Raw genomic sequence first — 27,613 nt, 5'->3', positions numbered from 1 at the left:
CTTTGCTGACTGATTAACAGCTGCTTCTTAGACAAACTTTTCTCTTTTTTGCCAGTGCAAAACACAAATGAAAGAGTCCACACGAGCGTCTTCAAATCACTGCAGATCACTTTTTCTTCCGTGCGTAAAAAGCGATGGAGGCTTCGCGCATCTCACAGGGCATTCCGAGTCTCATTCCAACTCAGGCAGCTGCAGTTTTCACATCCCTCCTCATCTTTCTTCTGCTTTCACCCACGCGTTGTGGAGGGAGCTGCATGCTGCAGCTTGTAAAAAAACGGCATGAGGGGGAGGCAGGGAGGGAGGGAGGGAGAAAGGGAACTCCTCCCACCTTGTTACGCACAGAAAAACGTCCTTCCTCGTCCTTGCACTGATCTCATGTTCCTGAAGAAGTTGTCTATGGACTTATGTCAGAAAAGTGTGTTTTCTTTTATGCTAGTTGCTTAAATCCCAAGTGAAGCTTACGACCTCTGAATGACAGGACACTTGACACACATCTGGAGTGATGATCTCACTTCAGAGCCAAACTCTTCCAGGTAACATAAGGGAGGCAAAACATGTGGTCACATTCATAGATTTCACTTCCCACATGAGCCATCTGTCATGGAAGTGAGTAGGCTGGATAGAACCTACTTCCTGGAGCCATCATCATCATCATCATCATATCTATACTGTTAAAGTGTTGTGATTGTTTCCAGGAAATGCTGCAGCCAATCTCAACTCCCATGAAAAGAAGGATGGAGGGGGGGGGGAGGAATGCTTTCCCAGTAAATTTGCATGGCCTAGCCTACTTTCCCTACTTTCACAAGTCAAGAGAGGGAAGATTGGATGGCGGGGGAACATGTTCTCTTCAAGATAACAGTTATGCAAATCTCAAATAGATGCCTTGGTTAAATGGAAAAGGAAAGGGGGGGGGGGGGGGGGGGGGGGGGGGGGTGCTATTATTAACAATAGAAATCTTCAGTCTTTAAGAGTTTAAATGGAAAGAAGAATGCTGGCAGCTTTAAACGTGGCCAGTGGAGCCAGAAGACTGCCCTCCGTCTCCTCCTCTTCCCGTAAAAACCTGCTGAGAGGAGCAGTTTTGTGGTGGGGCCTCTGCAGCTTGCACAGTAGCAATTAAGATCTTTTAGCGATAAAGAAAACAAAAAAACAAAAACCCTCTGCTGGACTCTGAATGCACCACAAGCATTCACATCAGGTTGCCTCCTGACAGCAAAGCTAAACTGGCAGCATACAGAGGTCATTAATAGCCCCAAATTAAAAAACAACTTGTTTTGATGTATAAAGATGTTGCTCCACAACAATTCAGGTTGTACGGCACTGGAAGTATGACGGCTGTGTTGCTTAGCATCACAAGGCAGCAGGTCAAAGTTCAAGAAGTAGGGTTATTTCAGACAGCTCATGTATGCAAAACTGCACACACACACACGCACGCACACACACACACACACACATATATACACCATAAGTCAGGGAATGGTTTCCATTAGTTTAAAACACACTCGTTACAAAGAACAAAACAGCCACAGCCTGTTTTCATGCAAAGATTTTGGAAGAAGCTTCAAGGGTTAGGCTTCATTTCCCATGAGCACAAGGAAAAGAACACCGGGCAGAAAAACATGCACATTAACCCTCACAAACACACGTATACACAAATGAACATAAAGCAGGGTGGAATAATGCTGCTTAGCCACTATGTTCCAGTGGTTTTAGGATTTGATCTGCTCTGCTTCTGCTCCCTTCGGATGCAGATGTGATCAGTGAGTCATCCTGGTCTCTGCTGTGAGTAACAAGTTCCTGCTGGCGACGTTGCAAAACAACTAAATAGCAAAATTTTTCTTAGGAACCCAGGAAGCAACAGGTTCACACCCGGTGAAGCTACACCAACAAAATACTTTTCACCCTCACTAGAAAAACACTCTACAGATACACATCTAATAGACATGCACGCACACACCCCTCCTCCATTTGTGTATCAGGTATTTGCCCACCTGTCCAGTTATCTGTGATGGTGGTTGAATATTAGCCCAAATATGCAAATATTGTTCTCCTTGACAGGTAGACAGCCAACTTGTGTTATGTTCAAACACTAAATAACCATGACCCATTTTCTTTTTTTAACCAATAAACTCGCTGCACTTTACAGCAGCTCAGTAAAACTGATAGAATTGGATGCAAAATGTTGCAATTACTTCATCACCACGTCCTGATCTCTCTGGATTGTCTGTGAAATGATGTAGAGACAGTGTTACTAGTGCAGTGTTACTCAGAGATCAAGCTTTAGTCCGTGACCAAGTCGTTGGGACAATCCCATAAGATGGACTTTGGTTTGTTGCTCTATGCAGACAATGGACCACATCAAAGGGTGAGTCGTAAGAGACAGTAGGAGTGTTTTTTCTGTGAAAGGATTTGGTTTTACAGCCTTTAACACCTGTTGACACCCTGAGCCATAATCCAAACGGAAAGCTTTGTGTTTTTTGTTCCCCCCCCATCATCACACATCTAAAAGTGCTCGCAGGCAGTCAACAAAGTCTCCACAAGCTCATATAAATACACAACTGGTCTCCATCTTTTATTACACCATGACACAAATTTCAAATATACATAACGAGTACCACCCTCCTCAGTTTGCCTTTGAGCATATCCAAAAAAAACCAAACAAACAAAAGACATAGGCGCAAAAAACCCACTTTAGAAAACAAAAAGTACATTTATAAGAAACACTGCAACACTGAGACGAGATGCAACGGACAGAAAAGGAATAATTAAGATCAGTGTTCTCTTCAACTTCATATTGTCGAAATGACTCATAAAAACAAATCAAAACAAAAAAAAAAAACCCAATTCATAACAGTAGTGATAATCATTTAGAAGACTGAAAAAACCCCTAAAATACATAATAAAGAACAAAACAGTAAAGTGAAGTGCAAATTTCTTTGGAAGTTGGAAATAAGTAGTTTTGTTTTTCTTCATTAAGACATAAATAAGTTATAAAATAGAAGCTATCAAAAAAAAAAAAAAAAAGAAAAAAACCCAGAGATAGACTTTTATGAAATAAAGGCGAAACCATTTCTCTTTTCTTTTAGTTTCAAGTAGGCAAAACCTCTGAGCTGTGCAGACTGACTGAAGAAGCCATCCTGAACAGATGCGCAGCCATTTTCTGGTTGATGTGACCGTTTTCGAACCACATGATGCCTCCTGAAAACTGTACTAGAAAGCCAGCAGGCTTCAGCTCAGACTTTTGTTTTGGAAAGACGAGTAAATGTCTTCTGAAGCAAGATGTACGCTGTTGGAAATTAAATAAAACTCTATGTTTACATCCAGAAATGTCCAGGTAACGAGTTTCTTGTTATCGTGATATCGTCGATGCTCGGATTCCTTCCCCCCCTTCGCTTCTGTTCCCGAAATGATAATGTTAACACTGACTCGCACGGGAAAAGCAAACCCCAGTCCGTGGCGATCATCTGGTTGCGGTGAAGGATTAGGGAGGGGAAACAGGAGCGAAGGGTGAAAACGTCACAGGCTTCCACTGTGAAATAAACACATCTCTTCTCTCCTTCAAGCAGCAGGTAACTTTGCTGCGCAAAAGATGTTTCATCATTTCTATTATCAGCAAAGTCCCATTTCTCCAAACTGAATAGAAAACACGCGTGGCTTTCCTCTACTTTCAGCTTAACCGATGCTTTCTTCTGTTAAAAAGAAAAAAAAAAAAAAAGGAACCAAAGAGAGCAGTCCGTCGTCAGTCAGTCGTTGTAGCTGCTCAGTCAGAGCTGGGATTATTTCTTTCTCTGGAAGACATTCGCCAACATGGCTCCAGAAGTGGTCAGTTGACCCATCTTGCTAAGGAACTTGGTCTTGGCATCCTCACCCACCAAACTGGATGCAATGGATATAGATCTATAAGGAAAAGAAGTTTCATTTTAAACAGGAAATAATAAATAATAAATATACACACACACACACACACACACACACACACACACACACATACATATATATATATATATATATATATATATTGACTGAAAGAGAATGTAAGAAAACAATCTTGTGCTGTCAGAGCACACCTTACCCTTTCTTCTATTTCTAAAGAGGAAACGCAGTTTGCCAATACAACCCCTCCTGATTTTTACTGTCTAACGGCTCCACAAGTTCCTCTTTTGACTTAAAGATTTTGACGGACACTGAGAAATAAAAGCTTTCTGCCATGCGGCTGGATTGCTCAACAGATGGACAAACAAAGTCAAACCAGATATGATGAATCTGTTCATGCTTCGTAGCTTGTTTGAAGTTCCACTCGGCATCTGAAACACTTTTATGAATCTCTTGTGCATGAAGCAAAGACATCACAAGGGAATTCCTATTTTGATAATATTCAGATTATTTCATTCTTGGTTTATTTTTTTATTTTTGCTAAATTTTACAAAGCTGAACACTGAAATGTTTAACGCAAACTGCTTCAAAGATTTTGTTTTACAATTACCATGAATGAAAACTTTTACCTCAGTTTTGCTTTAGGTTTTTGGAGAAAAACTCAAAAGTGAACACATGTAGATCTATTAACGCTTCTTATTCCTTTATAAAAGTACATTTGAAGACCCAAAACACAAGCTAACAAGTTGGAGTAAAAAGCCATCAACATGGCTTTTGTCCCAGCTTTTGTCTCTTTACTTAAACATTTAATCTTTCTCCTCCTTCTTTCTGCCACATAATGATGCTGCTTTCAACACGCCTACACTCTCTTCCCCCCCTTAAGGCATAAAGCCACAGTTCTGAGTCCTGACATTTATTTAAGAGGAAGAATTACATCACAACTTTAGATCCCTTGTTGGTGTTTTAGGCTAAAAGCAGTTATTTTCGAAGGTGACCAAATGCCAGTTCTCACCCTTGTGCGTCTGACATCCCTCTGTTTTCCACCTTGATTTCACACTCTTTGATCATGGAACTGAGGATCACCTGTGGATGGACACAAATAAAATAAAATAAAATAGAAATGACGGCCACCAAAAACATGCAGGAACAGGACGCTGTGAGGTACTGAAGCAGAGCACGCCTGGTGGTTTGCATCTGTTTCTGTACCAACATGATCAAGACAAAAAAAACAAAAAAAACAACAAAAACTTTGCATGCATTTATGTTTTATGGCTGCGGTGTAGCGCTTCCAGACAGAGAGGACTTGCACAGAGGAAAAGAGTTCAGCTGATTGTTAGTCACCTTGGGAAAATGCTCACATGAAATGCATCGCATGAGACTCAGACACAAATAAGTTTGGTACGTAGGAGTGTGACGCTGAAAGATGTAAAGGTCCAGACTGTCTTTAATGTGTTTGATATCCTGGGAGCAAAAGACTGTTGCCGTGTTACTGCACAGATGGGTGAATAATGCACCAATGTATGAATCTGAAGTATGAGAAGTCAGTTTCTGATGAACCCAAGAAATCCCCCTGTGCATATTATTGCCTGCAGATGTGTGTGTGCCTCCTGACCTCGTGCTCCGGAGATAGTTGCTCCATGTCGGCGTGCAGACACCTGAGGCCGGGCAGGAAATGGTTGACCATCACCTCCTCAGAAATGACTGCAGAGCATGTTAAGGGCAGGGAGGTAAAAACAAAAAACTGTGCAATAAATTTAGAATTACACAAAGTTTTCAGACCCTTTAAAGGTTTCCACGTTTTGTTTTGTTTCACAGCAGCCTCAATAAGGATTCAATTAATTCCTTTGTTTCATCAGTTTACACGCAAATCTGCACAATGACCATAAAAAAATGAAAGAAGGCTTCACTGATTCACTTTGTTATGACACTCTGGTGCGCCCGACGTTTTTCAGCAGCTCTAGAGATGCTTAAGAATTGATTTATGTAGCAGTAAAAAGTCTGCACATACTTCCCCCACCGTTCAAATAAATCTCCCAAAAGCATAAGATTTACTGAACATTATGATTCACAAACATGTAAAGACTTCATCGACCAGACTGGGCGGCCGAGCCGAGGATCAGCAGTCACTATGAATGAGGTCTTCTGTGGAGGTATAAATAAAGAGTCACATGATTTCCCACAGGGATGTTTTAAATAGCACCTGCATGACTCTCTCTGATGTGACTTTGATGGAACCAAAACTGCATAATGCACTGAGCATCGCCTCATCAGTACCATCCCCACAGTCGTGCTGATGAAAAGGCCATTTTGCTTTTCCAGTCAAAAGGAGATCAATCAGGAACGACAACTGGTGGAAATAATGAAGCAATCCTGAATGAAAACATATTCAACTATGCTCAAAATATCAGGCTGGGATGAAAGTTTGCATCTAACAAAGAAGCAACAACTATAAAACAAAGGAGAGGCATCAAGAAAACTGTGTGGTGGTCCTCATGGTGATCCAGCTGGAGTCTGATCCTGAAGTCAGTATAGCATCTTTAAAAGGCAGAAATGACTGAACACATCCTGTCCAACCTTCATTCATTCATTCATTTTCTATACCACACCGTCCAGATCAGGGTTGTTGGGAAGCTGGAGCCTATCCCAGCAACCATCAGGCGAGAGGAAGGGACACCCTGGAAAGGTCGCCAGTCCGTCACAGCTGTCCAACATGGTGGAGCTCAAACAATTCTTCCAACATTTATGCCAGAAACTTCCAAAGAAAACATGTGCCAAGCTCACAGGATATTTAGCGAGAAGATGAGAACAAGCTCATATAACACAGGCGAGTTCTTCTTTTTAATGCTGTCGTTGCAATTAAACAATGTCCATAGTTTAGTAAATAATACATGATACGTGACCGTAAAATGTAAAATTTAAACCTGGAAAGTAATTAATTAATAATTAAAGAATTTATAGGATGTCAGACATTGATATCAAAGCTCTTTGAATGGTTTATACATCTATAAATAAACATGCTTTGCCTTATTTACAGACATAAAAAAATCAATCAGTGATGGAAAAAACATAACATAGGTTTTAAATCCTTACCTTTGATAGTGTACTTTATTTTATGCATATATATATATATATATATATATATATATATATATACATATATATATATATATATACATATATATATATATATATATATATACATATATATATATATATATACATATATACATATATACATATATATATACATATATACATATATACATATATATATACATATATACATATATATATATACATATATACATATATATATACATATATACATATATATATACATATATACATATATACATATATATATATACATATATACATATATATATATACATATATACATACATATATATATATATATATATATATATATATATATATATATATATATATATATATATATATATATATATATATATATATATATATATATGTGTATGTTCATATTCTTGGGCTGCTTTGGTCTCCCTGGCAACCATCTGTCACCAAAATAAATAGAAGGTTGCCACTTGGCCTCTGACTGCATGTGTTTTACCACAAACATCAAAAATCAATGGATAAATCTGGAACAAGCAGCAAATGCATCTATATTTTAGGAGATGGCAGTGTGTTCTTTCAGAGTTTGTCACGCTGATTACAAGAAAAAAAAGAAAAAAAAAAGAAGTGCTGTGGGAGGTAAAGCCTCTGAGGTTAGGGCTATACCTCCTGGACTACTGCACTGTGAAATGACAGCCTGACAAAAAGCCACAGGAATGAACCTCTGGCCAGCTGTCCTTTCAGAGTGTGTGTGTGTGTGTGTGTGTGTGTGTGTGAGTTTTGTAGCTGGGTGGGGCGCGGTCAACGGGGCAAAGGCGAAGTAGAGGAAGGTGAAAGAATCACAGAAGAGAATGATGACAGCGTTGGAGGAGAGGTAGCATAGACGCCATTCCTACCCTGGGAACCGTATCCAAGGAGCTGATGTTCAGTCTCACAAGCTTTCTCCTACATCCTTTCCTTTGCTTAACCAACCCTGTAATTACCTCTAGCCCCAAAATGGAGACAGCTTATTTTTCCTTTCTCCTACTGCTAAATGACAGGCAAACTCTGCCAACGCACACAGTCGAGCATACTCTCCGGCTCCAGGGCTGCACTGATATGTAGCAGCAAGCTGTTCAACACACACATTCAGGAGCAAATTGGAGCAAAGTACTGAGTGTTTGACCGGCAAGCTCTAACAGTCTGAAAATGACTCACTGTTACAACAGCTAACCCTGATTCACTGCCAACCATGACACAGACTTCTAGTAAGTCCTCTGGAAACATGTAAGATGAAGAGTTGTTAGAAAAGCATTAGTGCAAACATTTTCTTTTCGGCTTGCATCTGTAGCACGTTCAGTGTATTAAAAATGAAATCTGGGCAGCTGGACCAGCTTACGCAGGCTGGGAACGGTGACCAAAGGAAAGGATACAGCAGCATGAGAGGGCACTGTAGGCCTCGAACAGCTGGGTGGCGATGTCAATCCGCTTGTTTTCCACTGCCTGGCTGTTGTTAGCCAGCGCCAGCTTGTGAAGATGTGGGAGCACGACTTGAAGGGGGAAAGAAAAAAGGCAAACAAAAGTCAGCAACATGAAACAAGAGGTAAAACAAATGTTTAAAATGCAAGCGTGGTGGAACTTTTTTTTTTTTTTTTTTTTTTTTTTAAAATAGATTTTAAAGCTTTTATGTACATTCGTCTCTGAAGCGCGGCTCTGCGTTCGGCCCAACCCTTCCAAACGTCCTAATGATCTCCATGTGCAAAGAGTGCTGATCCTGGTACTGAGGGTCTTCTAGGAAGGATGCCAGCTGCATTTTTACACGCTCTAGTAGCTAAAAACACACGTTAAAAGCATTTTTAAGGATTTACAAGATGATCCTGAATGAATGTCGTCATCTGCATATGTGGATATTTTGCATCTTTTACCTCTTTTTGCGTGACAGTCTCCATGATGGTGCCAAAGGCGGGAATAGTTGAGATCCTCACTGAACTGAAAACAACAGGGAAGCAAGTCACCGAGCATTAGTAGAAGCTGCATCACTCATTCAGGTACTTTCCAAATTCTACATAGTGTGCAAACAAAGCTGGAATCCAAATGACTCAACTATTATCAAAGATACCAAACATATTTCAGAATGACTGAATCATCGGATTGTTGTGTTTTTTTTAAACCAGAGGAAAGCAACTTTGATGACTCCAGAGTATTTCATCAGCAGGGACGTAACCAGACAGCCTTCCCACGTCGCTTCCAGGTTTTCCAAACAATACGACAAGCAGATGTTTACATCAGCTGAAACTGAATATTTGCAGTTGTTACTAACCGATTAGTAATAATGTACTGAAGATAGAGTGAGATTTTTCTTTTGGTTTTATAGCTGGTTCACAAAGACTATGCTGTAGATAATATTTCACTTAAATATGCATTTCACATGTTGCATTCAGACTCAAAGCTTGCAATTTTTTCTAACTACAAAACAACTTCCTGTATTTATCATATAACTGGAAAGGTCACAGGTAACGGCTTCATTGATACTCTTATGAAAATTTAAAAAGGGAAGAGAGCAAAGAATGATCAAATTATTTGCATAAAGCAAGGTTAATTAATTATTAGAGCAATATTAGATAATCATTCCATTATCAGTGGCAATAGAAAAGACTGAAAGGTGAGGAAAAAAAAACAAACAAACAAACAAAACAAATGCCAAACAACTAAAAACCTTTCCTCATCATGTATGGACACAGCTTTACTTTTTTTTATTATTATTATCTTTTATTTCCTAAATATAAACAGTAAGATACATGAAGGATATTCAACTGAGTGCATCATAAGGGATTCTGATAAATAATTATGTGTATAAAAAAGTATACCGGCATTAATGTGTACAAACAGAGAATGATGAGATGAAAAAGGCCTGCATTCCAACAGTGATGCTAAGTTTTTCCTCTTCCATATCACGTTTGTGGAAGTTAAAAGATGCCACCACACTGGGCCAAATGTAAAGATTCTAGTTCGTACTGAAGCCCAAAGAGGCAAATTTAGAAGAAGTCACTGTTTTCCACTGTAAGGATGCAGCCCCACAAAGTGACAATGTTGTTCAGAGATGTTTTCTTGTGTCGATTGACTCACAATTCAGGCCCACTGCACAGAGTTATAAGGGCTGGAGCCGCCCGGCGATCAACTAATGCTTCACTCATGCCTCGGAGAACCAACTGCAAACCCACCACACAGCAGGATGAGAGTGGGAGAGGTAGGGTGGGAGATGGAGGAAAGGGAGAAGTGAAAGGTACAGTTTGAGGGAAAAACAAAGAAGAGAGAGTGAGAGAGAGAAAAATAGGGTAAGAGGGATAAATTGAGAGAGAGAGAGAGAGAGAGAGAGAGGGGGGGGGGGGGGGGGGGGTAAAGATAACCAACCACTAGCTGACGAGTCTGTCAGACAAAGTGGTCCTGCTTCAACCAGGAGGGGTGGGGGAAAGAGGAGGAGGAGGAGGAGGAAGGAGATGGGACACAGAGGAAGCATGCAGGGATGTGCTGCTGTCAGATGTGGGAAATGCACATGCACCTGCAGGAGTTAGTGCTTTTTGACTGATGAGGCGATGAGAGCTGGCGTGAGTTAGTGTTGCAGACCGACAACGCACACATGCATGATGTTAGTAGTTGTGCACAAGAACCACCCCAGCACAGCCTAAACCTTAACAGGAGCCGTTTCTCACTCATAAAAAGCCAAATGGATTCAACCTAACCAGTGTCCAAGAGAGCTAATAAGAACCTGAATTTGAAGTTGCTTTTGCGCTGAATATGCTCCATGCAGGTTACAGACTGGTCCAAGTGTGATAGTTCTCAGGCAGCAGAGAGAAGGGGGAGAGAGACGCGGCGCGGTTTGTTGTTGTTGTTCCACTTACATTTCAGGGTCGGAAGACAGTGTGATGAGAGCCGGCACCACTCTCTGAGCTACCAGCGTCTCATTCACCCCCTTCACCAGCAGCTGATCGGATTGGACAGAGCCAGCCATGATGTCACATAGGTTGGGCGGGGCATTGGGACAAGAGCGAGCAACACCGCCAACAGACAGGAAAAAAAAAACCAAACAAAACAAAGGGGGAAGGAAAAAAGAAAGACAAACACAAAAAAGATAGGAAGAAAGTGATATACAATGACAAGAAACAGCTGCAAGGCACAGTGCGGCGTATCACCAAGTACTTGTACACACACACACACCCGCACGCTTAAACACACGCACACACACAGACAAGCATGCACTCAACTAGCAAAGCCAACATATCTTAACTGCACAAGTACTTTTACAGTAAGGTGAGCGTAAAGCTGTGCTCTTTCCACAGACTCCAGATCAGATTTCTTTTCAGATGAGCCAATTTGATCTGGCATTTGTGGTCGAGGGCCACCTTTCAATCCACAGTCTTCACGATGGACCACTGTACGTTATGAAATGGTGACAAGTGAGGTGTTTTGGGGAAGTGGAAGTACTTGAGAAAACAAGAGGGGACATGAAGACAGACTACCACTCCTCCTCCTCCCCCAGGTTCCACTGTTGGAGCTAAATCCTCATCCCAACATTGGACCTGAGGTGTGCACACATCTGGGCTGGGACTTTTGTCTTAAATGCAAAGTATCTGCTAAAAAACACACTGCAGAAAAAGTGAACAGAGCAGCTACTGGTTTTATGTTTCCATAAGCTGCAAAATACTTAATGGCCAATCAGAAATACTTTTTCTTGTTTAAATTCCTTTGATTAGTCCAACACAGAGCAGGTACAGCATTTTTGTAGTCTTTTCTGAGATGAGTGCACAGAAAAAGGCCCTTAGTTAGCTCAGGATTGTTTAGCCGTACAGCTGGAACCAGAGTTTTGCTAAGCTACAGCTACATTCTTTACTTACACTGAAAATACAGAGCAGCTTAATGTTAAATACATGTTTAAAAGCAGCAGCAACAGCAAGCAGAGCTAGCCCATATACAGTAAACACATCAACAGTAAATGCATATTGTATCATTGTAGGAGTGGATGTCACTGCAGAAGATCATTTATACAGTTCACTAAACTGTAGAAAGGATTAAAATGACTTCATAGCATGCTTAAGCCTCCATAGCATATAAAGGAAATATGTTACAAACACAAATAATCACAATTTAACAACTAAATGACATCATTCTTATTTCATTAATAATGTACACTCACTGGCTACTTTATTTGGTACATCCATTAAACATGGTTAAGATGACTTGCTGAGGTTCAAACGGAGTACCAGAATGAGGACGAAAGGGAATTAATGTGACTTTAAATGCAACTGGTTGCAGAAACAGCTGATCTGCAGGCATTTTTAAAACCATTTCTAGTGTGCCACGCCTGGGGATAAGAACAGGAGAATTAGGCTACAATTCACACAGGCTTATCAAATCTGGACAATAAAAGATGGAAAAATGTCGCCTGGTCTGATGAATCTCGATTTAGGTGGCAACTTTCAGATGGTAGGGTCAGAATTGGATTCATCCTACCGACAGTTCAAGTTGCACAGTGGTGTAGTGTTGACAATATTATCTTGGCACGCTTTTGGCTCAGATGATGTCACACTGATTTCTTGAACATAATGAGTTCACTGTACTCCAGTGGGCTGCATTGTCACCACACCTCAATCTAATACAGCACCTTTGGGATGTGGTGGGATGACAGATTCCCATCAATCAGTCAGCAGCTCTGCAGCAACTGTGTGATGTTATCATGTCATGATGGTCCAAAACCTCTGAGCAATGTTTCCAACAGCTTGATGAACCTATTTCACCAAAAACTAAGGCAGTTCTGAAGGGAAAGGTGGTCCAACCCAGTACAAGGTGTACCAAATAAAGTAGCCTTTGAGCGTGATGTATAAGAAGCCATCATGACAGTTGAAGTCATATGAGTGAGCTGGTGTGTAGGTATTTTGTACCTCAAACATCCGTGCTGCAGTACACCGAACCAGAGCAGATGTATGGACCACACCGTACCACAGCACAGTGAGCAGCAGTTCGTGGTACACTGGGTTGGCACTGACACACACAAACAGATAGACGGGGTAATGTGTCACATTAAAACCTGCAAGTATTTAATCAAGGCTGCAATATAAAAGATTAAATCCATGGACATGTGTGTGTGTGTACGTCTCACCCCAACTCTACAAAGGAGGCCTTCAGGCTGTCGAGTGGTGCATGGGACAGAGACAGAGTCGTCATGACATCCTCCAGGAAACCCACCAACAGCTTGCGATCCTCCTCCTTTATAGATGTGATATGTTTAATTCAGACACATCACAGGATCAACCAAAAGTGCATGTAAATCCTCGGTTCCTGTTGTTACGGTTCGTTTTTCTTGCTATTCTGACATAAACTGTGCTGAGCTGCTGAGGACATTTTTTTTTTTTGTTGACACATTGTGCTTAAAGCTGACACCAAATCCAGCATTCCTCAGCTCCACTGTGTTTGGAAAGTGCTGGATTATTTTGTGAATCTAAAATCAAAACAGAATATGTGGTAAGTGGACTTGTTTTGGTGTGGAGTTCCCCAAATGGCAATAAATGGCGGCTGTAGCTCAGGAGAAACAGCAGTTGTCTTGCAACTGGAAACTGGAAAGTTGGGAGATTGATTCCAAGCTTCCCCTGATCATGTGCCGAAGTGTCCTTGGGCAAGACACTGAACCCCAAGTTGCCCCCCAATGTGCCTATTGGGCTATGATTGTGTATGTTTGGATAAAATTGTCTGCTAAATGACTGTAGAATAGAATAGAATAGAATAGAATAGACCAAACAATAATCCAAAGCGTAATGGTATTCACTTTCTTCATATAAAAATGAGAAGAAGGGGTCATTAAACTAGGGTTGTTTTTGTTTGTTCCAGCGAGACAAATTATTTCTCATTTAGATTCTTCATGTCTTTTGGGCCTAACACTTACCTCCATGTAGCAACATGTACTCATTTCATTAGTTTCTTGTTCAGCTTGTTTTCTTTACACATTAAAAGCGACACACTTCCCACTGTTAATACATGCAAAATGCTGTAAATATTCAATGTATTTAAATCTTAATAGAGCAGACCTGGAAAACAAAGAATCAGCTTTACACACTTCTACACATAAAACGGAGGGCTGCAGACCTTTTTCACAGCAGAAAGTCTGACCGGATGTCGGACAACAAGCTTTCAGACTCTGGTCTCCCCATTAGGGGATGCTGAGAACAGATGCCCAGCAACCGTGGAGACCTAAAAACATCTCTAAGTTTGTTCTGCTTTATTAAATCAGAGCGGTCTTTGAGTACATATGTTCACATATTGTTTTATGGTTTATTAGAAGTTTAGAGCTACAGCAGCATCGTTCCAGAGGGATATTCATAGAAATTTATCTTGAAAGTGACTTTTTTTTTATTTTTTTTTTTTTAGGCAAGCTTTTTTTCTCCATCTCTCCATCTGTACTTATTGTGTTTATTTTTTCTTTACCAGTAACAGATATGCAGGCATCTACCCATCTTAATAAATCAACAAGTGTTCCCTTTACAATAATTTCATAGGGTTCTACATCTTAAAAAACAGGCACAGGACACAAATTTTCTATATTTAGGATGACTCGTTGTGGCAGCTTTACTCTGCAGGAAACTCATGGAAATATTTAATAATGACTTTAAGCATTTTTCTAAGCTTCCTGTAAATACAATTCCCCATTTTACCACATATTTTTGTATATTCATGGTACTGTCATCGCTTCATTAAATTCATAAAATAGTTTGAGTCAGTTTTGCAGAGAAGATAAGAAGGATTTCTCATCCAACACAAACTTTTGTTGAAGAAAAAAGTAACAATATATGATATGCAAAATAAAGCACAGCACCAAATTAACATTTTACATGTAACTGAAGCAGATGCCGAACACTAGAAAGCATAAAAAGATTCGAGCTTTAAGTCAGATGTTGCTAAGTTACCTGGTTATAACATGTCAGGACCCCGGTGGCGTAGATGGGGACGGTGGCTTTGGTCAGAATACCATTCCCTGCTGAAGCATCTGACAAAATAGCAAACGGTTGAGAAGCACTTCAGAATACAAGTCATAAAATAAAGAAAGTGCAAGATAAATGACAGGATATAGAAGTTTGTTGAATTAATTAACATTAACTGCCTCTTTTATCCTGTAACTACCAGAATTTATTAATCTATTTTCTTGTAGTTGTGCTGTACAAGAAGCTATAGAGAGAGACAGAGAGAGTTGTTGTGACTTTATTACGTATGTGACTCAAGTGCAGGACTTATTTTTTTCTGTGGGAAAATCAGGGAAATTACTCCCAACATACAAATAAACATGACAGGGCATGAAGAAAAGAGTTACAATCGATCATATCGTACTGAACATTTGTTAACAAGAACGTGTCTACAAAAAATGTGGCCTCGGTGTACATTACATTGTTGTGGGATTGCAAAAACCCACTGAACTGGGCAATAAATACAAAAAGCTCGTGAAGACGTCAACAGCGACAGGGTCCCAGCACAAACCACATGTCGTGAATGGCCACAATACCAAAGCTAAATTACTTGGCAATGAAAGGAGACCGAGCACCTCCTCATAACGACAGAAACATGTCTGGAATCAGATAAAAAAAGAAAAGAAGGGGAACACCCATAACAGGCTGCAAATAGCTTGTTTACATCAATGGTGTCTGTGTCTTAACTCCACCTATCAACATTTTCATGACAGGGCCAGAAAAGTGTGCAAATGTTTAAAAAAAAACCAGCAAAAACAAAAAACAATCCTTACCAACATTTTCTTCAGATAGACGGAGAATCTCCTGGAACTGTGGTTTCACCTGAAAAGGTCAAAAGGAGACATAAAACATCACCATTTTATTTGTATATCCATCAAATACAGACTGTGCACGTCAGATTTATAATGCTGGAGAAAAAGATGAGGCACTGCACTGCAAGCCCTTTAGCAGGAAGTTGAAATTCACATCTCCAACTTCAATTTAAAGATTTTTCAGAACATAAATGATAATTTGGCCATTTTTCGAGGATAAATGGGCTTTTGGAGGACCTGCTCAGGCCGAACTGAACGTAGCTTCAGACGAGTATTTCATCTCCATGGATGAGATGACTGCACCTTAGTGTTGGTGAAAATCTTGCCGAACGTGCGACAGAACCTCCAGAAGAAGCGAGAGAACTCGTGGACACATGTGGATGACGTGACATTGATGCGACCAACAATCTCTATGAGCTGAGGCAGGCTGGAAGGAGAGCAGATGGACAGACATTGGTATGTACATATTGTCTTCTAGTATTGCCCTACAACATGTGTGTGTATGAGCAGGTGAGCGCTCATACTTTGGGGACATAAATCAATTTAATCTAATCAAAATGCCAAGCACGGCTCACTCTTTGAAAAGCAGAAGCAGGTTGTCGAGTACAGACAATGATGTCATAATGTAACAATCTGTGTACTTAATCTCAGGGTGACATAATTCATTAAAAAAAAAAATTGTCCCAAAGTAGAAGGCAGTAAATACTGTACTGTTTTACTATCATACAATGACAGTAAAACAGCCAAGCATAGAAAAAAAAAAACTATAAAAGAATTTTAACATACTTTAAATCTATATTGCTTATTTGTTTTCTTTGTAAATGCACATTTAGATTTAGATTTCATTTTATATCATATAATAAACAGAAACTATTTGGGTTAATATTGATGTCATAAATCAAATATATGCACAGCTGTGCTCTAATCTAAGATTTAATCCTGTTGCTTTTAAAATTTTAAAAATGTAAATCTTTTAAAATTTAATTTTTTAAAAATATTACAAACCTGAAGTACAATTTTACAAAAGTTGTAGCAATTTTTTCTTAATATGGACTTTTTTCTTCTTTTTTTTTTTCTTTTACAAATAAATAAAAACTGAAATCTCTATAATATCTTTACAGAACCCAAAAGCTAAGTTTTGCTCATTTAGCCAAAGCTGTCTGGCCATGCTCACATTTGATTGGCTCAAACAGAAGGGGCCTCAGGAGGGAGGTCTACATGTGGACCCAGTTTGAGCAGTGGAACAAGGAACGGACCAAAACCATGTGCCGGTCCCCATTTGAGTATACTGGAACACGTCTGACTGCATGTGGGAGTGCTAAGGTCAAACATTTGGGGAAAAAATCCAGGAAACAGGATGTGTGAAGTAAGGTATTCAGTTTATTTAGTGTGTAGAGGGCTCAGACAGGAAGCCCATCTGTATATTTACAGCTGATGTAGACAAACTAGCACATGAAGTATAAAATAATGATGTTTTAGATTAAATTTTGAGGGTGTACTTACCGACTTATTAGAAGTTAGATAAGGTTAGAAAGGTCTGGTTTAAGCAATCAGCATTGTTTAGGAGTTTTGTAAATCAGTATGAGTCTTGAATCATAAATGTTGTCGTTATGGTTACAACTCTTCAAAGTAACCAAAAAAAAAACAGTGTGAGTCAAAGGAATGCCCTCTGAGGGATGGAAATGCAACTTTGACTGAGTGTTTGTGTGTTTCTTACAATTGGTTGACCACCCATAGCAGGCTGTCCCAGCCAGTGGTTCCCTCGTGCTCCAGCTGGTGGTCATAGAGAAGCAGCAGGGCGCTTAGCATCTCTCTGCTGCCGATGATGGTGGCCACATCCTGCAGGGGAGAAGCTGGCCTGGGGAACCGGGTCACTGTAGAACCAAAGGAACAGGTTAAGTAAAGAAGTAGACATCAAACCACTGGTTAAGTAAACATAAACTAAATTCCTGTCATCTCCAATAGGTGACCCGTGTGTGCTTCTGTTAGACCACCATCCCACCTTCTATTGCAGGTAAATCTCCGTGGAGCCTGGCTCTGCTGGTGAAGGGTGCGTTCTGCAGCACCACGGCAAACAGAGGAGGGATAAGGGACTGAAGGGCCGACAGAAAAATATGTAGCTTGTGTTCATCCAGACTGTGCTCTCCTTGCTGCAGAAAGAAGCATCATTTAGCATGAAAAGATCATTTGTTCGGTTTCAAGCCTTGAATTTCTCCAGAAGTTTTAAGTCAACACACGATTACTCACCATAAGTAGTTTTTCTATACGTGTCAGCAGAGAAGGGATGAGTGCAGTGTGAAGGCTGCCAAGTTCTGTAGCCCAGGCAGAAAAGGCAGGAATAAAGACCTGGTGGACAGCATTGACCACTCGCTCTGATGGGTCCCCAAGGGACAGCAGCATTAACTCAAAACCCTGCAATGAACAAAAGAAAATCAAGTCAAAAGAATCAAGTCAGCAAACACTGATTAACAGCTCAAACAGCAGAGATACATCTTTGGAGCAATCATTTTAAGACATAATTAGTCTATTTAAAAAAAACCAACAACACAGTAACAGAACTAAAATACCTGGGAGTACTTGTCAGAGTCATCGATATACCCCATGATAATGCCCAGACTTTTGACCACAGCCTCCCTGACCATGTCAGCTTTATCGTCAGCAAGCATCTGCTGCAACATGGACAACACCAGGGAGCTGCGAATCTCCTTCTGCAGACACACAAAGCAACACAAAAAAATTCTCGCGTTTTTACATTCAGCCACATTTGTGCACTTTTTTTTTTTCCATTTTCATCACGCGCTCAATGTGTTCTTACAGGCAAGTAAGGCGCTAAGGCTCCACACGACTCGGCCACCAGCAATCTCCTCTCTGGATATTTGTGGTTGATCTGTGAAGGACAAATTTAGAAAAAGAATTGTTGGAGGTGAAAGAGAAACAAAAGCTGAAAGAAAAGGAAGGATAGACGGGAGTGCAGCCACTGTGGAATGGAAACAACGAGACGATCATCAACATCCTGACCCTGTGAAAACCACAATTTGTATTTTTCTGCAGATTCTCAGCCTCCAAACTGCTGGCAGCTGCCGTTGCCATGACAGCAGATTTTGTTGAACACGAATGCGGTGACACAGGTGGCAATAAAAACAAAACTGCTCTCACATCCATATCAAGGACACTCATCGGCTTCGTGATAAGAATTTTTGTAAATCCGAAAGTGAAATTAAAACAACACTGAATGGGATTCTCAATGGAAGCACGTCTGATTTTCTGAATGGTACACATCCTGGAGTAAAGTGAACCATGAGTTCACTTTACTCCAATGGCGTCAACAGTCACCAGACTGCAGTCCCATAGAGAAGCTTTGGGATGTGGCGGAACAGCACATCCTCATCATCGACATGCATCGGACAAACAACGTGATGCTATCATATCTATATGGAGCATAATATTAGAAGAATGTTTCCAACACCCTGTTGAATCTATGCCGAGAAGATTTAAGGTATTTTTGTTGGCAAAAGGAGTGGGTGAGTGAAACTTTACAGACATGCACTGTGATGGCAGATCGTTCAGTAAAACGCAGTAAATATACTGTACCTGTTCCCAGCACTGAGGAAGGAGCTCCGCCTCGACACGAGTGGGACCCACATGCTTTGCAAATGCAACGCAGCCCGTCAAGATCATTTGTCTTTTAAAAAAAAATAAAATATATATATAAATAACACAAGCACAGTTAACACTCCTGAAATTAGTAAATGTGTTAAAATGGTTCAGTTAATAACAACTATGCAGACGACTGGGCCAATATGCATCTAAATATCCATACCTCTGCTCATCATCTGGTCTTTTAATTAAGTTAAAGAGGATGTGGAGGAGCTGGTCCCTCTCTTTAGGCTCCGGGTGAAGGCATGCAGTACACAAGATGAGTGGAATCAACTCCTGATGTTAGAAAGAGAGACAGAAAGAGCTGCCATCAGATTTCACCACTATTTGCTAAATCTAGTAAAGGATAGTAATTGTTGTCATATAGGTTTGTCAATCTACGGAGGAGCACAAATAGGAAAGAACAAGGAAGTGTTTAAGGAGGAGAAGAGTCGGGGACAAAGGGAAACAACAGGGTCGCCTCTGAAAACCAACAGGAGTCAGTCAACACCGCTGACAACATGCTTACCTGTCATACCTTGCTGGTGTTACACACTGACTCATTTGGCTTTGGAGCCACATACGGGAAAAGCTTACCAAGTTGCATGCACATACTCGACACGACTCCACACTGACAGACACACATACACCTAAAGTCCCCCCACCCCCGCCCCCCTCCTAAAACGGAGCTCTATCCCAGAGTTCAGACAGAGTTCGTGGGTCTTGCAGCCAAAGGGGAGAGAGCTCAGCTGCCCTTGATGCAGGGCCTCCACGGCCAAACTGTGGTCAGCCCCACATTCCCGCCACACACACCGAAATTAGAGAGTGCACACAAAGTTAAAAATATGCTCCTTTTTTTTCAGTAAGATATCATATATTCCTGTCAAGTGTTGGAAGAACAAGCAAAACCCCAAACACTGGATGGATGGATGAACCCAACTCAGAGACTCTGGGATGAGTCACCGGACCGACGCTCTGAAGTCAGTGCCATGCTGGCAAACTTTTAAAGCATAAAAAAAAACAAAAACCGGTATTCACACGTCAGTTCAGTCCGGGAAAAAATCAGTTCAAGGGTCACAAAACTGCAAAAATCGGCAAGTGAGAAATCATTTTAGCTGTCACATTCAATCTTTTCTTCCCCCCTGTGGCCTCTGAAAGTACTATGAAACTTCTTAAGAGTTGTTATTCAAGGTCTGCCTTGATAAAAGTGGAGGAATTTATAACGAGAACACATCTAAAAGCCAAAAACCACGCTGACCCTTTTCTATTTCTGAGCGAACATCAGCATTTCTGATGTGAAGACTCCTTCAGGAGGCGAAACATCTGACCCGTCCTGGGTAAACACTGTGGGCAGGTAGAGCGGACAGAACGACGCCAAGATTCACAAACAGCGGCCACGATGCTGCTCTTCGAAGATCAGAGGTAGTAAACCTTCTACAAAGGATTAGTCTATAGATCTATCGCTCTTTTATCGGTAATGTTTCAACTAATTCTGGTTTTACTTAGTAGTGATGGTTTTGTGGGTTCCCTAACTTTTCCTCTACTGAAACATTTTGGGTTGAAAATCCTTGTAGAACCCTGACTCCTCAAACATGATGATCATCAAGTTAAATCTTTAACTTGTTCAAAATCAAATGCCTGCAAAACTAATGCCATATTTACATTAACTGTATGCACTACACAGTAATGTCTTCAGCCCTAAATCTCCCGTTTGTTTCCAGGAAAACGGTTTGTATATGTTGCCTCATTCTTCTAGATATTCACGCTGTTGGTGCATTAACTCATTAATCCAAACACCAACAATGCGGCTGATAAAAGAAGGTGCTGAGCACCCAACTTCTTGCAATATCTGACTGAACACCATTTAACAGCTCATTTTCAACACAGCAGGAATGAGCGAATGCATTCTTAGTATTTTTCTTTCATAAATCATTCCAGTAATATCTGTGCTTCCTTCTTCTGTCAGAAATTTATTAAATATCCAAGTAGAAAACAAAAGGATGTCAATTTGCAGAGCCTGCATGTACCTTACTCTCTCCATAAAGCAGAGCTTTGCTCTAGCAAATGAACACAAATCTCTCCTTTTCTACTAGTGCAAATAAAGAGTACGACGAATGCAAATCACATTGCTCCACTACAAGCCATTCCTGTATCTGGAAAAAAAGCATAATGATTTACAGATTCTGATAGTACAGCCAAGTGGCAGGCAGAGTCCCGCTATATCATACTACCGTTTCAAGTCAAACACCTTTTGTTCTTAAGTGGGTGTCACATTCAAACAGCTAAAGGTGTGTCTCCACGCTTGCGGTGGTTTGAAAGCTTCATGTTGCACGGTGGAAGCATGAGCAGCTGCATGTGTGTATGAATACACACTGTCATGGGCTGTGGATCTAACGGACACAGTGCAAAGTCCACATCAATCTAAAAGACACCCCTAAACATAATGTTCTGTTTTGACTTTCTTGCCAGCCTCTCCTTTCCATTTGTTTACTCTGATTTTGTGAAGAGATAAAGTTTTCTATAACTGCCTGTGGTTAATTCCAGCAAGGTAACCATGGTGATATGCAAAGCAGCCCCTCTTTGAACAAATCCAACCTGACTTACCTCTTTAAGACACTTAAATTTAATGTGCTATCAGGTTTCAGTGCTGCGCAAAAGACAGTGTTTGTGTACACAGTGGCTGACATTCACAAAACGGTAACTGCATGCAGGTAGTTAGTGTGAACGCAACACCTTAGCAGATGTCTGCATTACAGCTCAGAGCAAGCAGCTCATTCAGTTCAACTCCATTAAAAAAAATCCCATTTTTCTTTTCTTCTCAAAGGAAAAAAAAATAAAAAATCAGTTTTTAGAAAAAATAAAATGGACTTAGTTTGGCAACATTAGAGAAAAAGCTGGTTTATGTTTAGTAAATCTAAGAAAAACATGAACAAAAGAAAAAAAAACCTTTATTTAGATTCAGAGATATAGCATTTTATTGGAAATCTGTTTCCATTAACTGCTACCACTGCAACTAAAACTGCAAAACCCCAGTAAGCAAAGAAGCTGCAGCAAATAAAACAGAAAGGGGAACAACGGGCAAATAAAAGACAATATAAAATACAGTATGACCTGTATGAAGCTAAAACTGCTGAACTTAGTCAAACATTGCATTCTGCATGTTCAAATTACACGTCAATTTCTTTTAAAAAAAAAAAAAAATGTTCAGACTAACATAAGTCTTTTTTTTTTTTTTTTTTTTAGAAATGCCTGAACTTTGCACATGAAAAAAACGAAGAAAAAAGGAAGAAAAAAACTGTCTGTGTCAGCAGTTGTAGCTTTGGTCATTGTTCCCATATTTCTGATCTACAGGTCATGTCAGAACCATGCAGATGAGTGCATGAAAGACTCACCTGGCAAAGATGTGCAACCATTCTCTAGAAGAGAGGCATGCATGAGAGTGAGAGAATGAGTGAGACGAAGAGAGAGGAATAAAAATAAAACCAGTGAAGGTAAAAGGCAGCAAAATGTAAGAGGGCGACAAAACTAGCAGAGGAGAAATTATGATGATGACTGGTGAAAACCAGTGCCATCCTAAAAGAAGGCACAAATCCATCAATAGATGAGACACAAGCCAGCAAGGTTGACTTTAAGACTGAAAATTTCTAAACAAATTCTCTCCAAATATGTGACATGGATGCAATTTTAAAGGATAAAGGGTTTTTTTGTGACTTTAGAAGGTTTGACACATTTGTTTTTTGGTGTTTATGGTTGGAAAAAAAACAAAAAAAAAACTACCCAATTAAGATTTTAATTAAAAGTATGTCATCACATAAAATATAAGCTGAATCTTTGGAGCACCTTAACCTTGCTGCTCTGTGTGTATCTATTGGACATTAAGGCAAGGAGCCTGCGATGAAAACAATGAAGGCGGAAAACAGGGAACAGACGAAGAAGAGGAAGAAGAGCAGCAGAAATGGGATTACCTCTCGTTTAGCAAGGAGGACATTGGGGACGATGTGAGGAAGACAGCGGCCCAGCATTAGCATCACACTATCCTCGCTGTCTGCTATACGTGACACCTGGCGACAGGGGCGATAGCATAACGCTGCTGTGCTGTTCTGAAATGTATCAATTTCATTTGGAGTACTTTGTGGTGCTGACCTCTGCTCCGAGGCGGCTGTCGGAACACATTCTGCAGAAGGACAGCAAGGCTTGCTGGAAGGCCGGGGATAGTTTCCTAGAACACCAGAAACAGAAAATGAGATGGTCCTGTCACAACTACGAACTTAGAGATCGTTCTAACCACTGAAAAACAGGATGAGACTGAACCATGCAAGGAAGAAAGATCCATTCTTTTTCTTTTTCTTGTAACTACTCTAACATTTTGAAAAAAATATATACATACATATATTTTTAAACTATATCTAGTTGGATTTTTTTTTTTTTAAATTATAAGTCAAAAAGGGCATATTTACTCCAGGCAGCCACTTAATAATTGTTAACTACTTCCCTCTAGTGGTTATTTTTGTTACTGCAACAAAATGAGTGAGGAGACTTTAGTGGACACTGTGGGGCACTCAAAGTCACCATGGGTTCCCTCCTGCCACTAAAATGAGTAAAGATGACTCAAAGGAACTGAATTCATAGTTATTCATTTTATTCATACATTACTTACATATTTATTAAGACAAATCAACTTCTTACAAACACACTCCTAGTGACACAAGAATAATCATTATCTACTGTGTAGCACATATTTACATGGAGAACTTTTAAAAATAAATTTTAAAAAAAGGCCCCACTAACCAATCTGTAACATGCTGCAGTTGAAATAGAAAAGTGTTTTCTGTGAAAAGAAATAATCTGTTTCACCGTTACCTGGGAGTCTGTGGCAAGACACACAATAAATCAGTTTTGAAAAAAATCGAAGCCCTTTGAGTGTCAACAGTGAATCGCCACAAAACTTTTAAGAAGTTGCTGAAACGGAAGCTTCGATTTAGCTTGTTTGGTTCAATCAAACCCAGCCTGTGATAGAAGCAGCCATTGTAAAGTGGATTGATAATTCTCGGCTGCAAACTGCTCCCTTGAGAAGACCCTTGGTGATGGAAAAGGTAGATGGTCTGGCAATAAGCCCAGGAGGAGATACTTTCAGAGTTTCCACTGACTGATTTAAAAAAAATTATTGTGGTGTTTCAAAAAAATTGCATGAGGAAGTGACTGACACTGGAACAAATGGTTGTTTTCAGTCTTTTTTTTTTTTTAGACTAGTTTGCTTTTTTTTTTTTAAATTTAATACGGATAACATTGTTTGTATGAAGGTAATCCGCATGTTAAGGAAAAATAGCCTCTGTATAACCAGGATGGTTGGTATGTTTTTCACAAACATGTACATCTTCTCCTCAACCTCACCTGTTCGGTTGATCGAACTGGGCCCGTGGCTGGCTCTTGATTTTTCCACATGACGGTAGGTGGGGCTGTGATGAGTTCTGAGTGGACGGAGGGCCTTGGTTATTTTCAGCCTCTGAAACGCCTCTGATGTCTAGATACTTGCCGTTATCTGTAGGAGGCTGAAAGGAAGACCAAATTAGGATAAACGAATGAAATGCCCACTAATTTTATTGACTGCATTAATGGAAAGACACTGTTCTGATACGTCCTTACACAACCAGTCCATAGACAGAGTAACAACATACCACACAGGGAGGGTCAGTGGGGGAAGCTCTGGCGGTGGAAGAAGAGGAGGGGTTAGGAGAATTCTGGGAGCCCAGGTCCAGTGTGGCAGGAGGTGGGGAGGAGACGGTCCTTTTCAGAGTCTGAATCTCACTGTGAAGCAAATGAAAGACCTTGTCAACAACGCCATCTAACTGTTATCAGCGAAGCAACACAGAAATTAGTGGCAGAAACAGTAAAATGTCTCAAAAGTTTTTGCTTGTGGGAAGACAACATAAAAACTGCCTCCAACTCTGTGATTCTTTCATTGCATGTTATTATAAAGCAGAATGATGAATACACACACCCAGCCTGGTCGTAGCAGTAGTGGTGGACATTATTAACTGTAAAGGGAAACCTCGTCAGCATCAAAGCACACTGTGCTTTAGCCTGTCTGACACAGAAGCTTGTACCATTTGTGCACATACCTCTGCAGTTTCTTGATCTGCTCAGCAAGGCTCTGCTTCTCGCTGCTAAGTAGGCTGAGCTGGTACTCCAACTCTTGAACCACCTCCGTTTGTTGCTATTTAAGACATAATTTGAGTCAGATGTGTTGAAGCAGGGAATCCATGAAAAAAACTGCAGGATTTTGGCCGTTGAGAACCAGGGCTGGACGTCACTGGACTGGTGAGTATGTGTACAGACAGAGACTTGATACTTCATTTTGAATAAGACTGTTTCAGCAAAACATCACAAGTTAAATCATATCGGAGCAAAATTGACTTGTTCCACCTATTTATCTAACTGTGCATCTGTCCGATTCCTCTCGGACAGCTGCAGTGGGTGTCAGACTGTTTACATGTTTGCAGAGCACTTTTTCCACGTTGAACACAACACATACATGCTTTTATATGTTCCTATTGTTACTGCAACTTTGCAAAATCTGAAGCGACTGCGTAATGCTGCTGACGTTCCATCACTTTTAGTTAAAACTGAATGAGAGGTTCATTTTAACACACACCTGCTGTGACAAGTCGGGCTTCTTTGGGGTCTCTTGAGGGATGCAGTTTCCTGTGAGATCACCAAAATCCACCCCGACTGACACATCCACCATGTTCTTCAGTGAGGAGAGGGTGCTGCCACAATTCCTGTAGAGCTGCAGCAGGTCGGGGGGCTTTGGGATGTTGAGGCCGACATCGTCCCACAACTCAAAGTCCTAGGAATAAATAACAACACTTGTTTGTTACATGCATTTATGTAGCTCTAAGCAGGACACAAGGTAAAAAATCCAAACTAATGAATGAATATGTTTTGTCACATGACCAGTCATGATTTTACGTCTACCTCCTTTTCTTCCTTCTAACTACATCTAAACCTTTCTCACTCCATCTCCCACAGATGCAGCAGCCACAAAAAAGCCGTTACCTGATCATCGTTTTCATCAGAGAAGGTGATTGATGAGAGTTTGTATTCGTTTTTTAATAAATATTCATTCACAAGGAAGTTTAAGGCTCTTTTCTCCAGTGGACGTATAGGCTCCTGCGGTAGGAAGAAAACAGAAAGCTTGTCAGATATTGACTCAAGCCCTGACAAGTTATTGCTTCGCTTTGAATTTAAAGGAAAATATCTAAACTATTGATTGATTTTAACAAAAGAAAACATTTTACAAGCTTAAATGAGATTCCCCACCTGAATTTCAGGGCTTGACTTGAGGTTTTTTCTCTCCTGAGAGGGCAGTTCGCTCTCTGAGAAATTGAGAAGATATTAAATCTTTGACAGGATGCTGAACATCACTTTATCTACAGGAATGAACTCAATAAAAAAAAAAAAAGAAAAGAGAAAGCTGAAACAAAAAAAAGGGTTCAGGTGGAGAAGAAGTTTAAAAGTACGCCACACCTGCTGCCTGAGTCAAGTTGGCGCGCAGAGCCTGAATGGTCTCCTTTGCTTTCCGTAGCTCAAACTCCAGCACTGGACAGGAAATGACAACACACACACACACACACACACAGGAAGTGGATCCAACCAAAGACAGGGAAGAAACAAAACAAAGATGGGCATAAAAAAAAAAAAAAGAAGAAATAAAAAAAAAAAAAAACAACGACACAAACAGATCAAGAGTCATAAAACGGAACAAAAAAAGGAAGCATGCAAATCATGGGTTTAAAAACACATGCAGCAGAGGTACGTGGTAAAGATGGCTTGTGTTTGTTTGACAGGTGTGGGGAATGCATTGAGAGAAATCTCAATGACTGGATTCCCTGCCCTGATTTCCCCCTTTTATTACAAATATGTGCCTGAATGAATAAAAATGGGTCAAATTAAGAGTCAAACTGCAGTTAATGTAAGGAAAATAATCCAAATTCTGAAATCATCCTTAATAATCTAGGAGCTGTCTGACACAGGTTTTGTTTGTTTTTCCAAACATTTCTTATTATTATGTAATTAGACATTTGGATTCAAACCACTCAAAGGACAGCCACTGCTCGGGGAATTTGTCATCACCGATCAGACCATGACACAATATAAAACTAATCTCTATTGCATCTTTTTTTTTTTTTTAGCTCATTACAAAAACATATTGTTCAG

The 27,613-nt window shown here is 40.2% G+C and overlaps 1 protein-coding gene across 3 annotated transcripts in view; it reads right to left on the bottom strand.

Annotated features, from left to right (window-relative positions):
• Positions 1–2,640: 2,640 nt before the first annotated feature.
• Positions 2,641–27,613, bottom strand: part of relch (RAB11 binding and LisH domain, coiled-coil and HEAT repeat containing) — a 32,311-nt gene continuing 7,338 nt past the window's right edge. The window contains exons 3-31 of one of the 3 annotated variants that reach the window (XM_079260095.1): positions 26,924–26,995; positions 26,717–26,772; positions 26,453–26,566; positions 26,049–26,243; positions 25,516–25,610; positions 25,072–25,201; positions 24,788–24,945; positions 23,540–23,615; positions 23,362–23,457; positions 22,789–22,812; positions 19,581–19,693; positions 19,352–19,442; positions 18,576–18,647; positions 18,328–18,468; positions 18,008–18,172; positions 17,763–17,910; positions 17,478–17,634; positions 16,064–16,187; positions 15,722–15,770; positions 14,895–14,974; positions 13,097–13,203; positions 12,879–12,978; positions 10,842–10,924; positions 8,868–8,931; positions 8,635–8,773; positions 8,376–8,492; positions 5,483–5,571; positions 4,883–4,953; positions 2,641–3,894 (exon numbers count right to left, since the gene is read on the bottom strand). In XM_079260095.1, coding sequence (XP_079116221.1) covers positions 3,774–3,894; positions 4,883–4,953; positions 5,483–5,571; positions 8,376–8,492; positions 8,635–8,773; positions 8,868–8,931; positions 10,842–10,924; positions 12,879–12,978; positions 13,097–13,203; positions 14,895–14,974; positions 15,722–15,770; positions 16,064–16,187; positions 17,478–17,634; positions 17,763–17,910; positions 18,008–18,172; positions 18,328–18,468; positions 18,576–18,647; positions 19,352–19,442; positions 19,581–19,693; positions 22,789–22,812; positions 23,362–23,457; positions 23,540–23,615; positions 24,788–24,945; positions 25,072–25,201; positions 25,516–25,610; positions 26,049–26,243; positions 26,453–26,566; positions 26,717–26,772; positions 26,924–26,995 — 3,047 coding nt within the window. In that variant the 3' untranslated portion in view covers positions 2,641–3,773. Of the gene's footprint in view, positions 3,895–4,882; positions 4,954–5,482; positions 5,572–8,375; positions 8,493–8,634; positions 8,774–8,867; positions 8,932–10,070; positions 10,152–10,841; positions 10,925–12,878; positions 12,979–13,096; positions 13,204–14,894; positions 14,975–15,721; positions 15,771–16,063; positions 16,188–17,477; positions 17,635–17,762; positions 17,911–18,007; positions 18,173–18,327; positions 18,469–18,575; positions 18,648–19,351; positions 19,443–19,580; positions 19,694–22,788; positions 22,813–23,361; positions 23,458–23,539; positions 23,616–24,787; positions 24,946–25,071; positions 25,202–25,515; positions 25,611–26,048; positions 26,244–26,452; positions 26,567–26,716; positions 26,773–26,923; positions 26,996–27,613 lie in introns of those variants that run through there. The other 2 variants (XM_079260096.1, XM_079260097.1) reach the window with 2 other exon arrangements.

Source organism: Telmatherina bonti (assembly GCF_933228915.1).
Source record: "Telmatherina bonti genome assembly, chromosome: 20".
Lineage (NCBI taxonomy): Eukaryota > Metazoa > Chordata > Actinopteri > Atheriniformes > Telmatherinidae > Telmatherina > Telmatherina bonti.
The sequence above is the reverse complement of the archived record's forward strand: the minus strand, read 5'-3'. Positions and strand labels throughout refer to the sequence as shown.